Source organism: Heptranchias perlo, chromosome 13 (assembly GCF_035084215.1).
Source record: "Heptranchias perlo isolate sHepPer1 chromosome 13, sHepPer1.hap1, whole genome shotgun sequence".
Classification (NCBI taxonomy): domain Eukaryota; kingdom Metazoa; phylum Chordata; class Chondrichthyes; order Hexanchiformes; family Hexanchidae; genus Heptranchias; species Heptranchias perlo.
This window is the reverse complement of record NC_090337.1, coordinates 71,035,250-71,050,203: the sequence shown is the minus strand read 5'-3', so window position 1 is coordinate 71,050,203 and position 14,954 is coordinate 71,035,250. Positions and strand designations below refer to the sequence as shown.

At 43.5% G+C, this 14,954-nt stretch overlaps 1 protein-coding gene across 20 annotated transcripts in view; it reads right to left on the bottom strand.

Annotated features, from left to right (window-relative positions):
* The window catches only part of LOC137331694 (kyphoscoliosis peptidase-like), a 273,350-nt gene that overhangs the window by 22,635 nt on the left and 235,761 nt on the right, over positions 1-14,954 (bottom strand). For all 20 annotated transcript variants that reach the window (XM_067995661.1, XM_067995663.1, XM_067995668.1 and 17 more), the window contains one exon: positions 6,022-6,139. In XM_067995661.1, coding sequence (XP_067851762.1) covers positions 6,022-6,139 — 118 coding nt within the window. The remainder of the gene's footprint in view (positions 1-6,021; positions 6,140-14,954) is intronic.

The following is a 14,954-nucleotide window of genomic DNA, read 5'->3' as shown; positions in this document are numbered from 1 at the left end:
GGTTCCAGGAATGAGGAGCACTGTCAGCTGTTTAATAAATGAAACGATTACGAAGGATTCTGATAAATATAACATCCTGTTTTATGCTGTTGAATATCTATGTTAGAACATCAAGTACTGGGGATGACATTGGCAGCACTGGTTTGGAGGTTACTGAGCCTGACAGTGTGATGGAGTATTCCTCCCCTCAATGAGTATCCCGACTGATATTAACTACCCCCCTCAAATAGCCAGCCTCACTTCAATGGAGCGTAAAATCGGACAGGGTGTAAAACAGGCGTCTAACCCACTCCCCTGCCCGGGTAAATCAAGAGAGCACCAGAGTATCAGGAACAAGGTCAAACTTGAGAATGTATCAGAAATCGGTCGACGGTTTTGAGTGCGAGGTCTGACTAGGGGTAAGGTGACGAGGCACTGAGTGGAATCCCTCCTAAGTTGGTCTTGAGGTCCATACTGCTTTTAATTTGCATTAATGACTTGGATTCAGAGGTTCAATGTAAACTGGTCAAATTCAAAGATGATGCCAAACTGTTAGGTGCTGGTAGTTGAATCTGAAGAGGACTATGAGATCAAACAAACTTACATTTATATAACACCTTTCACGACCTCAGGACATCACAAACTGCTTCACAGTCAATGACGTACTTCTAAATGTAGACACTGTTGTAATGTCGGAAACACAGCAGCTAATTTCCACACAGCAAGATCCCACAAAACAGCAATGAGATAATGACCAGATAATCTGTTTTAGCGATGTTGTTTCAGGGGTAAATATCAGCCAGGACACTGGGGAGAACTCCCTGCTCGTCTTCATAATAGTGGCCATGGGATCTTTTACATCCACCTGAGAGGGCAGACGGGGCCTCGGTTTAACTTCTCATCAGTAAGAAGGCACCTCCGACAGTGCAGCACTCTCTCAGTACTGCACTGGAGTGTTGGCCTGGATTGAATCTACATACATGCTGAACGTGCCTTGGACACCATGAACTTTGATATCACCGAGGTGAAACCAATCCGCATCATGTGGGCACTGCATGACCCATCACTGAGGAAGTCGAGTGTTGGTAACGCGTTCATCAAGAACCCAGACAAATCCATTGACAAGGCTTTGTATGACACCTTCTCTGCATTTGGAATCACCTTGCCTTGTAAGGTGGGTTTGCAGCCATGACAGAATGAAAGCTAATCTTAGACTTCATGTTATCTTTTTGTTCCCTGATGCAACAACCTTGTAAGTTTGTATGTGTCGGAGATCTGATGACATTATCAGAAAGCCACAACAGTCTTCTGGGAGAATTCTGCCCCAGGGTACATGACCTGCAGGAACTATTGGGATACACCTAGCCATAGTAACTTAGTGCCAGTGAAAAGATCTGTCCACTTACAAATGCTAGCCCCCCCCAAAAAAATCCATTATTTCTATGAGCCAGATTTTGTTGAAAAAATAATGGTATCTGAATGATGCACGCCGTTATTAATGCACAAATCGGCCAGTAACTTGTAGTGAGGAAGAGGTACCCTGTGAATTGTGAATTGCCGCTCTGCCATTAGCTTCGTGAAATGGCATCTCGCGCTTAATCTCCCCGTGGATTTTCATGAAGGTGCTGCATTTACACATTAATTGCCCATTGAACTCACCACAGAAAGTAAAGTCTAGTAATTATCAGCATAAGTACCCTTTTAAAGAGGTGATAATTTTACAGGGCTATGGGGAAAGAGGCTAATTGGATAGCTCTTTCAAAGAAAGAGCCAGCAGAGGCATGATGGTCCGAAAGGCCTCTTCTGTGCTACAACATACTACATGCTCAAGTCTCTGGAGTAGGACTTGAACCCATGACCTTCATGACTCAGAGGCAAGAGTGCCACCACTAAGCCATGGCTGACACCTAGTATAAATTTAGGAGTGGCTGAACTAGTGAAAGATGGAATTTAATATGGATAGGAAAAGAACAATGTTTGACAATGGACTCCGTGAATGGTGCCAATGTAGCTATGGGTAAATTTGAAAGAGATGTCGGGATATTAATGGACTCGGCACTTTACGTGTCCAATCACTGTGGAGCTCCAATCAACACAGCAGTGCTGAACAATATAGCCAAAACAGTACAAGTTGGAGGAAGTCGTGCATAAAATGTACAGATTGCACTTTGAGAACTGTGTCTCGGTTCAGTCAGAGACACAAGGGCTGGAGGTGATGCAGGGAAGAGTGATGAGAACCATCCTTTGTGCCAGTGGATTGCATTGTGTGGAAAAGTTAGAGCTTCTCAGTCGAGATGGGATTGACCATGGGGAGAACCTCACAGAGGATTGATTATAAATGGTATAAAAAAAGACAAATCCCAAATAGTGCTTCAAATTAAACCCCATGACAGCAGGACAAGGGGGCACTAAAGGTCAAACTAAGGAAAGGCAACATTAGGACTGATATCAGCAAGTTCGATCAACACCTTGAATGGACTTGTGTGTAGGGCAGAGGTAGAAAAAATCCTGGGATCATTTAATAAACAGTTGGTTAAAATGCTCCAGGGACTACAGGTTCTGCCTGGATGAATGAGCTTGAATGGACTGAATATCCTTCATTATCTATATCTGATTCATAATTTTGTGAACAGTATGGGCATTAAACTGGGTCGTGTAGCGCCCGTTGTTTCAGCGCTACACGGCCTCTCCGACATCCAAGGTGGCGTCTTGGATGTGCACGCACGTTTCCTGCGTGACGTGTGCCGAACGCCATCTTGGTATAGGAGTTAGCGCATGTGCAAATACCGAACGCTGGAAGCATCTAAAGTAAGGAGAAAATGGATACAATCAGTGTGCAACACTGGCTTAAAGTGATATGTCCAAAAATGGTGTCTAATGCTCAAATCAACGCACAGTCTTAACCCCGACCATCTGATCGTGTCTTAGGGTGCCTGAAGGACCCCCCACCAGCGCTATTTAAAGGGACCGTGCAGGATTTACAGGTTAGTAGCTGGATTATTGCCTCTGGCTGCCAAGACATTTGTAACTGTTTTTGGAGGTCTCCTAGACTTGAATACTAGGACGTGGGGGCATTGTCTAACATTTAGAGCCAGGACGTGCAGGAGTGAAGTTTGGAAATGCTTCTACACACAAAGGGTGGGAGACGTTTGGAACACTCTTCTGCAAACGGCAGTCGATGCTAACTCACTTGTGAATGTTAAATCTGAGATTGATAGATTTCTGTGAACCAAGGGTATTAATGGATATGGGGCTAAGACGGGTATATGGAGTTAGGTCACAGGTCCACCATGATCTCATTGAATGGCGGAACAGGCTCGAGGGGTTAAATGCCACGGCCACTTGCTGCCTCCTGATATGCACCACCTTCTCCTGCAAGAAAGCGGGATGGTGTCTGGGTGATGTGCCTGTCATGGTTGAATAGCTGCCAGTGTGTGTGACCTGTGAGTTGTGGGTGGGCGGCTTGAAATAGTGGTAACGTGTAAGGGTGAGAGGAAGCATCTGATTGGAAGAGTTGAGTACTGATGGAAAGAGTTTATTGGTATGTGGGTGATGGGGGTGTAGTGCATGGTGTAGTTGGTAGGAGACGCCACTTGACAGTTGACCTCACTCACCTTGACCACTTATGTCAAAGCATTGAACTTCTTCCTGCACTGCATCCATGTTCATGATGCTGTGCGCCCGGCATTGACTTCATCCCCCGCTGCCTCCCACTGCTTTTTGGAGATATGTCTGGAGGGCCTCTTGTTTCCCCCCCACTGTGGATATAAGATGTCCCTTCTGTCCACCTTTTGCACCAAGGTCTCTAGTGCATCAGCAGGGAACCTTGGTGCATGCACTCTCGCAGGCCTGGTACAAACTCAGATCGGCAGATTGGTGAGGTCTGGCGTGCAGATTGGAGGATGTGGGATTTAGTAGTGCGCAACCTTTATTCAATGTTTTAACATAACTCAACAGTTTGTAAACGTAAGGACGGGAGCTGCATCTTTGTTTTGCATGTGCGATATCTGATCTTCGTTCAGACTCCATGCAGTCAGCAGACTGTTATTATCAGCAAATAACAGGTACCAGCTACCTTTAAGAGATTTTTAAGAGTCAGCCTGCCTTTAAGAGATTGGAGCTCCCCCCTGCTGGTGGAAAGTGCAAACTGCATTGAATTCTTGTGTCAATGCTGATTTGTAACGCAGATTGAAGATAAGTCCTCAGGCCTCACGAAAGTCTCGTCCTGCCTGCGCATGGGCCATTGGGTTCGGGGTAATAACGGATCGCGCTACCCCCGCCCAGTAAGAGGCCCTTTCCAATTATTCCCCATATGTGTTTTATTGAAACCATGAATTCCTCCTAAGCTGCAAATTAACCATCCCATGTGCACTTTCTTCCTCCTACATCCTCACTGTGTTGGAATAAAGACTAGTTGCACTGTTTTACTATAACTTCTTATTGTGAAAGCCTGTGGATCTCCTCACCTTGCTCAGTCTTCCCTTCCTCCTCCAATCTTCATGCCCAAGCTTGGCATCATCTACACATCTCTCCCGAGGTGCTCAATACCACGAGGGCCTTGACTCTTAAAGTCAATTTTCAATAGGAAAAACTGAAGCAAGCAAGGGGACAAAGAACTCCAAGATAAAGGAGTGAAAAATTAATGGATTGAAAAGAGGGAGAGTCAGGACATATAAAGGAGTTGGGTGTAGTAGCAGAATCTAAGCTTTCAACATTGGAGCTGAGATTTAAAACTTCAAATTGAGTTGAGTTATGCAATTTGATAAATATGAGCTCCTAGTTGAAACGGCAAGGATAAAATGGTGTCAGTGAAAGGTATGTCAAAGGGAAAAGGGAAGGCAGAGGAAAGGAGTGTAATATTAGATTTCCCCAGATAGTTTAGTTGGGAATTGGATTGTCTAGTGTGAAACTAAGTCATGCAGATCAGAAGGGTGAAGGTTTGATCCTGGTCTGGCACTGGTGACACTGGTTAATGAAGAGGAAATTTCTTCAGGGTTGTTCTGATCACACTATCCAGTCTCATCCCTGCTGGAAGTGAACTGGATGAGGGTGAGGACAGTGTCAGGTTGGGCTGTGATTTTCCTCCTTCCCCAACCCTTATAGCTTCCTGATACACCCTATAGTTGAATAGCCAAATAAATTGGCTCAGTTGGTAACACTTTTTGCCTCTGAGTCAGAGGAACCCAATGTAATCCAGACTGACACTGCAGTGCAGCACTGAGGGAGTGTTGCCTTGCCAGAGGTGATGACGCTAAGTTATGTCGAGTCTACAGCACAGCAACAGGCCGTTCGGCCCATCTGGTCCATGCCTGTGTTTATGCTCCATACGAGCCTCGTCCCACCCCTCTTCATCTCACCCTATCGGGATACCCTTCTATTCCTTTCTCCCTCATGTGGTTTATCTAGCTTCCCCTTAAATGCATCGATGCCATTCGCCTCAATTACTCCTTGTGGTAGCACGTTCCTCCTTCCTATCATTCTTTGGATGCGACATTCAGCCAAGTCTGCCAGTTCAGGTAGAGGTTAAAGATCCCATAGCACAATTCAAAGAAGCCCAGAAATTTTAATATTTCTGGGTGGGATAAAAGCATTGAATCCGTTGGCTTTGTACGCTACCAAATTATCAGAGTTTCAAGCTCAGAAAGTTCCTGAAGCCCTTTGAAATCTTTCTGAGAGATGTAATCAGACACTATATAAATACAGGTGTCTCTATTCTCGTTCTTTCTGTTTAATAATTCAGGCTCACACATGAAGACCGGCCTCATTATTGAGGTTCCAGGGGATGCGGGGCACCCTTGGGAGTGAATGCCAGCATTAGTCGATGCCTGCTAGAGTCGAGCGGAGAAACAAAAAGGTTTAATATTACAACTGGAATTCCAGGTGAAATGGCAAGTGGTAAAGGGACTGAGAGGACCACAAGGTTTAGACCAAGGGCACTGAGGAAGACAGTTCACAGTAATTTCAAAAAGACCAGTAAAGAGTGAGAGGCAAGGAAGGGTGGTGGGAAAAAAGAGCAAACAAAGAAATGAAACAAAGTGTTACCTGCACATTTGACAAAAGAGGCCTGAGTATCCAGCACACACTGCTTTTCCACTCTTCATTACATCTGTGGATTCACTGCTCTTCAGGTCTTTATTGTGATATCCCTTCACGTCATATTCTGCAAACATATTAAATCACTGACTACTACTTCTTTCAGTTTAAACAATCAAATACATTATAGAAACCATCAGCACCTATACTGTGCCATAGAAGTTTGAAAATCGTAAAAATATTCGGAATATGCAATAGCATGTGAAGTATTGTCAGTGGCAGCTGGATCTCTTGCTATTACTATAGAAAGATATGAAGGGTAAGAGAATGCTAGATGGTAAACTGTCAAATACAGAACTTAACCTCAGAAGTGACTACAACTCAGAATTCACATGCAGTGCATGTATAAGTGATTCATGGTGGTTTATCCCTTATCTTTGAATAGGAAAAGACCAGTAGTTATATGGTGCCTGATCACATCTTTGAGAAATTCACTTCATACAATTACTTTTGAAGTGCAGACACTTTTGTGTGGACAGACACAGCAGCCAATTAGCACACAGCAAGATCCCACAAACAGCAACTGAGATAAATAACCAGATAATCTGCTTTTGGTGATGGAGGTTGAGGGATGAATAATGGCCAGAACATCAGGAGACCTCCCTGCTCTTCCTTAAATAGTGCCCTGGGACTTTTAACACCCACCTGAACTAACAGGGTTGAGGTTTAATGTCTCCCCGAACTATGGGACCTCTGACACTGCTGCACTCCCACAGCACTGTAATTTTTTTTTATATTCGTTCATGGGATGTGGGCGTCGCTGGCGAGGCCAGCATTTATTGCCCATCCCTAATTGCCCTTGAGAAGGTGGTGGTGAGCCGCCTTCTTGAACCGCTGCAGTCCGTGTGGTGAAGGTTCTCCCACAGTGCTGTTAGGAAGGGAGTTCCAGGATTTTGACCCAGCGACGATGAAGGAACGACGATATATTTCCAAGTCGGGATGGTGTGTGACTTGGAGGGGAACGTGCAGGTGATGGTGTTCCCATGTACCTGCTGCTCTTGTCCTTCTAGGTGGTAGAGGTCGTGGGTTTGGGAGGTGCTGTCGAAGAAGCCTTGGCGAGTTGCTATCTAGCCTAGATTATGTGCTCCAGTCCTGGAGTGGGATTCAAAATACATTCCAGGACTTGAGCAGATGTAGTCTCGGATCACATTATTTATAAAATATCTGTTTAATTGTATAATTAAAATATCTATATAACTGATATATCTATATAACTGATTGATATATATGTATATATAGATATGTGATGATTTCCCATGCCATTGCTCATAAGTGGAATGATGCACATTTCTATAAGGGTCATGTAATGGATAATGTATTATTCTGCTGCTAAAGTGAAGCTGTGTCCCTTTAAGAATAAGTCTAATTACTATTAAGTAAACATTGTGTGAGGTCAGAGTTTAATTGTTCCTCGGGCTACAGGTTACAACTTTGGCTTTGTATTTCTTTCAGTATGTTTTTAAGGGCATTTAGAGGTTACAGATGTTCTAGCTCCAATCGAATGAACTGCCTTTGCCTCCACTTTTCTACATTGGCAGAGAAATTTGTATTTGATTCTTTGAGTGTGATAGGCACTAAGGAATTATGACAGACAAGAAATGCATGCTAGACTACTGTTTTTATAATATTTTATATAATATAGTACATTAGTAATATTTCTCAACCTTATTAATGACATGATGTGGAGATGCCGGTGATGGACTGGGGTTGACAATTGTAAACAATTTTACAACACCAAGTTATAGTCCAGCAATTTTATTTTAAATTCACAAGCTTTCGGAGATTTTCTCCTTCCTCAGGTAAATGTTTCAGATCTTGAAACATTTACCTGAGGAAGGAGAAAATCTCCGAAAGCTTGTGAATTTAAAATAAAATTGCTGGACTATAACTTGGTGTTGTAAAATTGTTTACAATTATTAATGACACTCAGGTTTACGACAAGTAAACTAGTTAAGGGGTGGTTGAAAGGGCCCTGGACTTGCTAAGAATATATGATAACACACGTTGGTAAATGAAATATGGATAAAGTGTAGATTTCCATCAGCAGAGATAGTAAAGATTCAATGTGACCAGAAACAATTGACAAAGTACATAGTTAACATGAATCTGTTAACCATGCTTTCGTGTATTGTGATACATTTTTAGTTATATAGTTAGAACCATAGAAGATTATAACATAGAAGGTGGCCATTTGGCCTATTGTGTCTGAGCTGGCTCGTTGCTTGAGCAATCAAAAGTTAATCCCACTGCCCAGCTGTCTCTCCATAGCCCTGTATCTTTCTCCACTTCAAATATTTATCCAATTTTCCCTTAAAAGCTGCAATGGCCTCTGCCTCAACCATTCCCTGTGGAAAAGTATTCCATGTTCCAATAATCATCTGTGTAAACAAATTTCTCCTAACCTCTCTCCTTACTCTGTTAATTTTTAATTGATGACCTTGAATTAATGACTCCCCAACCAGAGGGAATAATGTTCTCCTCTTCATAATTTTATAAACCTCTATCAAATATTTTCTTATTCCTTGCTCCAATGGAAGCAGTGCCAGTATCTCTTAACTATAGTTTCCCATCCCTGGCATCACCCTGGTGAATCTACGCTGTACGCTCTCTAATGTCCTTTCTATAATGGAGTGACCAAACCTGCACACAGTCCTGTAAATGTGGTCCAAACAATGTTTTGTACCAATTTATTATTACTTCTTCACTCCTGTGCTCTCCGGCTCAATTTATAAAACCCAAGGTTCTACTGATCCATTTTATGGCTTTATTCACTTGCAATCGTTTTTTCAGGCGATTGTATATTTGAAACCCTTGGTCTCTCTACAGTGTGTTTTCACTGAGTGTATACTCCCATTCCTTGTTTTTCGCTCAAAATGTATTACCTCCAGGCAGTTAGTTTGGGCCGAATCCCTTCTTACTTCCCTGAGCTTTCTTTTCACAGTCCAGAACCCTTTGACTCTTCAGTACCCATTTCCGTTCTTACATTCTGTTCCTCTGCTTTCTATTTCCCAATTGTTCTCCTACTCTCATGTTAGTTTTTCCTCACTTTATTTCCCAGAACTAAATCAAGCAATGCTTCTTTCCTTGTTGGACTAGAAACATCCTGATCTAGGAAGCAATCCTGGATCCATTCTAAAAAATGTTCCCCACTTGATCCACAGCTTTATTCCAGTCCATCTTAGGATAGTTAAAATTACCCACTATTATTGCCCTGTTGTTCTTACCGATCTCTCTGAACTGTCTGTAGATCTCCCCCTTTATCTCAAATCCACTGTTCGATGGCCTATAACACACTCTGAGAATTGTATCATTTCCCTTCTTATTTCCTAACTCTTATCACAATAAATTCTGTTTTAACACAATCCCCTAAAATATCTTTACGACCCAGCACTGTGTTAGAATCCTTCACTAACACTGCTACCTCACCCCCTTTCCCCTCCCTATCGCTCCTGAAAAGATTATAACCAGGAATATTAAGTTCCCAGTCCTGTTCAAATCGAAGCCTGTCTCTGTTACAGTGACGATATCCGACCCCTCCATAGTTACTAATGCTTCTCACATTCCAGTTTTGTTTTGAATGCTTTGTCCATTTACACGCAGACCTCTCAATCTGGACTCCAGTTTATGGAATGTTGACCCTGGTTTTTCCTGGTTTTATTTTATATATTTTTTTATAACCCTTGCCCCTGCTACAGCAGTGATTTTATCTCCCACTAACTCTTTCCCTTTCTCCTCTGATAATATTTTCTCACTATTTATTTCAGCTAAGCCTTGTGGTTCTATTCTGCTCCCCCTCTCTACTCCCAAACTTAGACTTTCCCCACCCCGGACTTAACTGTCCTATTTACCCTCTGCACAGGGAAATTGGTTTCAGTTCAGGTGAAGACCATTCCTACGATATAACCTTCCCTTGTTCCACAGCTTGCTATAATGCCCCAAGACTGTGAACCCTTCCCTCCTGTACCAGCCCTGCAGCCACACATTGACCTTCCTGATCTTCATCTTCTTAACCTGTGACACAGAAGGAGTCTGGAGATTACCACCATTGGGGTTTTGTTTTTCAGTCTAGTGCTAAACTCCTTAAACTCCCTCTATAGGATCTCAAACATACTTCTATGCACATCATTGGTTCCAACATGGACCATAACTTTTGGCTGCTCTCCCTTCCTTTCCAGAAGCTTTTTCACCCATTCTGTGATCTCCTTCACCCTGGCACCTGGGGGGGCAACATACCATCTGGGACTCTCAGACACAACTGCAAAAAAGGTTGTCTCCTATCACTCACCCATTCATGTAGTCTACCTGCCTCTCACCTCCTGGGTAGTCCCTTGCTCCACATTGTCACAGTGTTGCTCAGTGATTCTCCTCGGAGTCACTGTTGCTGTCCATCTCATACTTGTCCAGTAACTCGGGTTCCCTGCCTCTATAAATCCTCTGCTGTCTCCCTCTGCTGTCCCTGTGGACGATCACCCATATGTCTCTTTCTACACTAGTCCTGTGTCCTGAACTGTCTAACACTGCCTCTTGGGTGATAGGTCATGAAAAATCATACATTCTGCAGAGTACAAACCAGAAACCCCTCATCCTCCCTGCTGCAAAATGTGGTGAATTGCTCCTTGACAGCAGAGATCCTCTGCTCCAGTGACTCGATCTTCGGACACAGTGCCCTTGGACACACACAGGATCCATGGTGGCCCACACATTGCTCTCCACACACATCATGAGTGTTCCCTGCACTCTGTGCCAGCCCTCTGTGTCTAACTGTCTAACCTAAAAATGTAGATGACAGAAGCCTGAACTCCAACTAGCACCAAACGTTCACAAGAATCAAACTCCTCGTTCTCACTTCACACAAGTTTTAATTACAGAAAAAAACCTCCTGACTAACTCCGCCTTGATACTGGTCTTTAGCAAATCCAAGGCCACCCTCTTGGTTCCTGCCAGCACCTACTAACTTCCTGACTGCTTGCTCATCTGGATGAACAGTAATGCAGTGATTTTGCTACTGAACTAACAAACCAGTGGTTATGAGTTAAAAGTCCCACATGGCAAGTTGTGAAACTGAATTCAATTAATCTGGTAATTTGGGGCTGGCACCAGAAAAGTGACTATGAAAGCTACCACTTTGTTATAAAACTCAACTGGTTCAATAATGTCCTTCAGGGAAGGAAACCTGCCACCCCCACCTGGTCTGACCTACAATGACTCGAATTCCACACAATGCAGTTGACTCTTAATGCCCTCTGAACTGGCATAGCAAACACTCCTTCGGTGTTACACTGAAGTGCCAGCCACAACCTTCAACCCATAACCTTTGGACTGAGAGACGAGAGTGCTACCACTGAGCCAAGGCTGACACACCTGACATTACTTATTACAACTGGAATCAAAGATTAATTTATTCCCTGCCGATACCAAGGGAGCATTGGTGCTGGCTGGCACCAAAAGAATGTCGGCACTAACCAGCATCGAGATAATGTCACCGATAGAGATATGAATCAGTGACATACTGTACCCGATTCCTCCAAACAGACTCCCCTTGATTAGAGACTCCTGAGCACTGTAGCCCCATCACTGCACAGGAAGTATCTTTGAACCTCCCCCAGTGCCAGCCAGCACCTGGTGCCTTTTTGTCTATACTCCCACAGCGATAGTCAGGACACAGCATAAAAAGAAATGCAAGTAACCTTTCTCATAGAAACAGGGAGATGACCCTAATCATAACCCGATAAAATAGCTCGTAAACAAGACCCCACTGTGGGGTATGGGAACCCGCCATTTCCCACATGACTATGGCCCTCACCTGCACCATTCTGACTTGGGGGAGGGGGGCGTCCATTCCTCTAAGGCATCCATTGACTTCCTTTGAGGAGCAGAACTCAAAGATGTGGAAGTAAACCTTGCCTAAGATTGTGCGGATGTAACTCCCTGCTTTACGGACATTATTTGACAGCTGTGCCTTTACAGGTTCCCAATTGGGACCATAGTACATAGGATCAGCCCCTCAGGCCTGTTCCACCATTTAATTAGATTATGGCTGATCTGTATCCTAACTCCATCCACACACCTTGGCTCCAAATTCCTTCAATACCTTTTGCTTTAATAGCAAAAATCTATCGATTTCAGATTTAAAATTATTAATTGAGCTAACATCTACTGCTTTTTGTGGGAGAGAGTTCCACACTTTTACCACCCTTGGTGTGAAGAAGTGTTTCCTGACTTCTCTCCTGAATGGCCTGGCTCTGATTTTAAGGTTATGTCCCCTTGTCCTAGACTCCCCCACCAGCAGAAAAAGTTTCTCTCTATCTACCCTATCAGCTCCTTTCGAAATCCTAAAATCTTCAATCAAATCACCCCTCAACCTTTTATATTCCAGGGAATACAAGTCTAGTTTATGTAATCTCTCCTCATAATCTGATCCCTGGACCCCTGGTATCATTCTGGAGAATCTGCACTGCACTCCTTCCAAGGCCAATATATCCTTTCTAAGGTGCGGTGCCCAGAACTGTACACAGTACTCCAGATGTGGTCTAACCAGGGCTTTTATAGCTGTAGAAAAACTTCCTTCCCTTTATATTCTAGCCCTCTAGATATAAAGGCTAACTGATTATTTTTGTACCTGACCACTACATCTTAGTGATCAGTGTACATGGACTCCTAAATCTCTTTGGATCTCCACAGTTCCTAGTTTTTCACCATTTAAAAAATACTCAGATCTTTTTTTGGTCCAAAATTGATGACCTTACACTTACCTGCGTTGAAATCCATCTGCCACAGTTTTGCCCACTCACTTAATCAATCAATGTCTCTTTGTAATTTTATTTTTCCGGTCTACACTACTTACTGTGCCACCAATGTTTGCGTCATTGGCAAACTTGAATACATGGCTCTCTATTGGGTTATCTCAGTCATTAATAAATGATATATAAGTTCAGCTCATCACACATTAATGGAACCACAGGTTGAACCTCTTTGAATGAGAAAGCTTAATTTCCTTACCTCTCCATTGCTCTTCGCATTAGTTTTAGTTGCAGAGTTAGTGAACCTCAAGTCCTTATTATAGATTGGCCAGACTTGGTTTGGTTTCCTGACAGGGTGGGACTTAGAGCCCCCGGGGGTTTTAAAAATAAAGCTGTTTCTTAGTTCCACTTGGGCCAAGGAAGTGTTGTTCCAAAATTATATTCATCACCTCATGAGTGAGAATTAGACAGTTGTTCAAGGCTGAGATCGATAGATTTTTGGACTCTAGGGGAATCAAGGGATATGGGGATCGGGTGGGAAAGTGGAGTTGAGGTTGAAGATCAGCCTTGATCTGATTGAATGGTGGAGCAGGCTCGAGAGGCCGTATGGCCTACTCCTGCTCCTATTTCTTACGTTCTTATGTTTCCACTAATGCTCATGATTTGGTCCCCTCTACACTGGGGAGAGCGGATTGGGTGATCACTTTGCTGAACATCTCCGTTCAGTCCGCAGGTGTGATCCTAAGCTTCCAGTCACTTGCCATTTTAATTCTCCATCCCACTCCCTCTCTGTCCTTGGTCTCTTACACTGTTCTAATGATGCTCAATACAAGCTCGAGGAACAGCACCTCATCTTTCGATTAGGCACTTTACAACCTTCTGTTCTCAACACTGAATTTAACGACTTTAGATCATAATCACTGCTACCATTTTTTTGGACAGCAGGTGCTGGTAATGGTTCTGATGTTACCATTTACACCTCCTCTGGACCCATCTTTTGTTTTTTCACTTGTCTCATTGCCATCCTCTTTTGCCTTGCACCATCATCCCTTTTGTCATTTAATCACTCCTGCCCTCCCCCTATCACAGACCTTCCCTTTTGTTCTTTCCTCCCCTCCCCTTCTCCCCCCTTTTCCCTGGCTCTGTACTTGCTCAAAAACTGTTAAACATCTTCCAGTTCTGACGAAGGGTCATCGTCCTGAAACATTAACTCTGTTTCTTTCTCCACAGATGCTGCCTGACTTGCTGAGCCTCTCCAGCATTTCCTGTTTTTATTTCAGATTTAAAGCATCCACAGTATTTTGCTTTTGTTTACACTGGATGATGGAAGAATTATTTTATCTCACAAAACTATTTTGGAAATCCAGTCAGATATTTGTTTCCCATGGTGCAATGACCAAAGGCAAACTGGTGACTAAGCAGCTGAGAGTTAAATGGATGGTTGTGCACATCCTTTGTTGTCACCATCTTGCAGGGAAGAACATAAGAACATAAGAAATAGGAGCAGGAGAAGGCCATACGGCCCCTCAAGCCTGCTCCGCCATTCAATCAGATCATGGCTGATCTTCAACCTCAACTCCACTTTTATGCCCGATCCCCATATCCCTTGATTCCTCTGGAGGCCAAAAATCTATCTATCTCAGCCTTGAATATATTCAATGACTCAGTATCCACAGCCCTCTGGGGTAGAGAATTCCAAATATTCACAACCCTCCGAGTGAAGAAATTCCTCCTCATCTCAGTCTAGAATGGCCGGCCCTATTATCCTTAGACTATGTCCCCCTAGTTCTGGACTCTCCAGCAGGGGAAACAACCTCTCAGCATCTATCCTGTCAAGCCCCCTCAGAATCTTATATGTTTCAATGAGATCACCTCTCGTTCTTCTAAACTCCAGAGAGTATCGGCCCATTCTAGTCAACCTTCCCTCATAGGACAACCCTCTCATCCCAGGAATTAATCTAGTGAAACTTTGTTGCACCCCCTCTAAGGCAAGTATATCCTTCCTTAGATAAGGAGACCAAAACTGTACGCAGTACTCCAGGTGAGGTCTCACCAAAGCCCTGTACAATTGTAGTAAGATTTCCTTACTCTTGTACTCCAACCCCCTTGTAATAAAGGCCAACATGCCATTTGCCTTCTTAA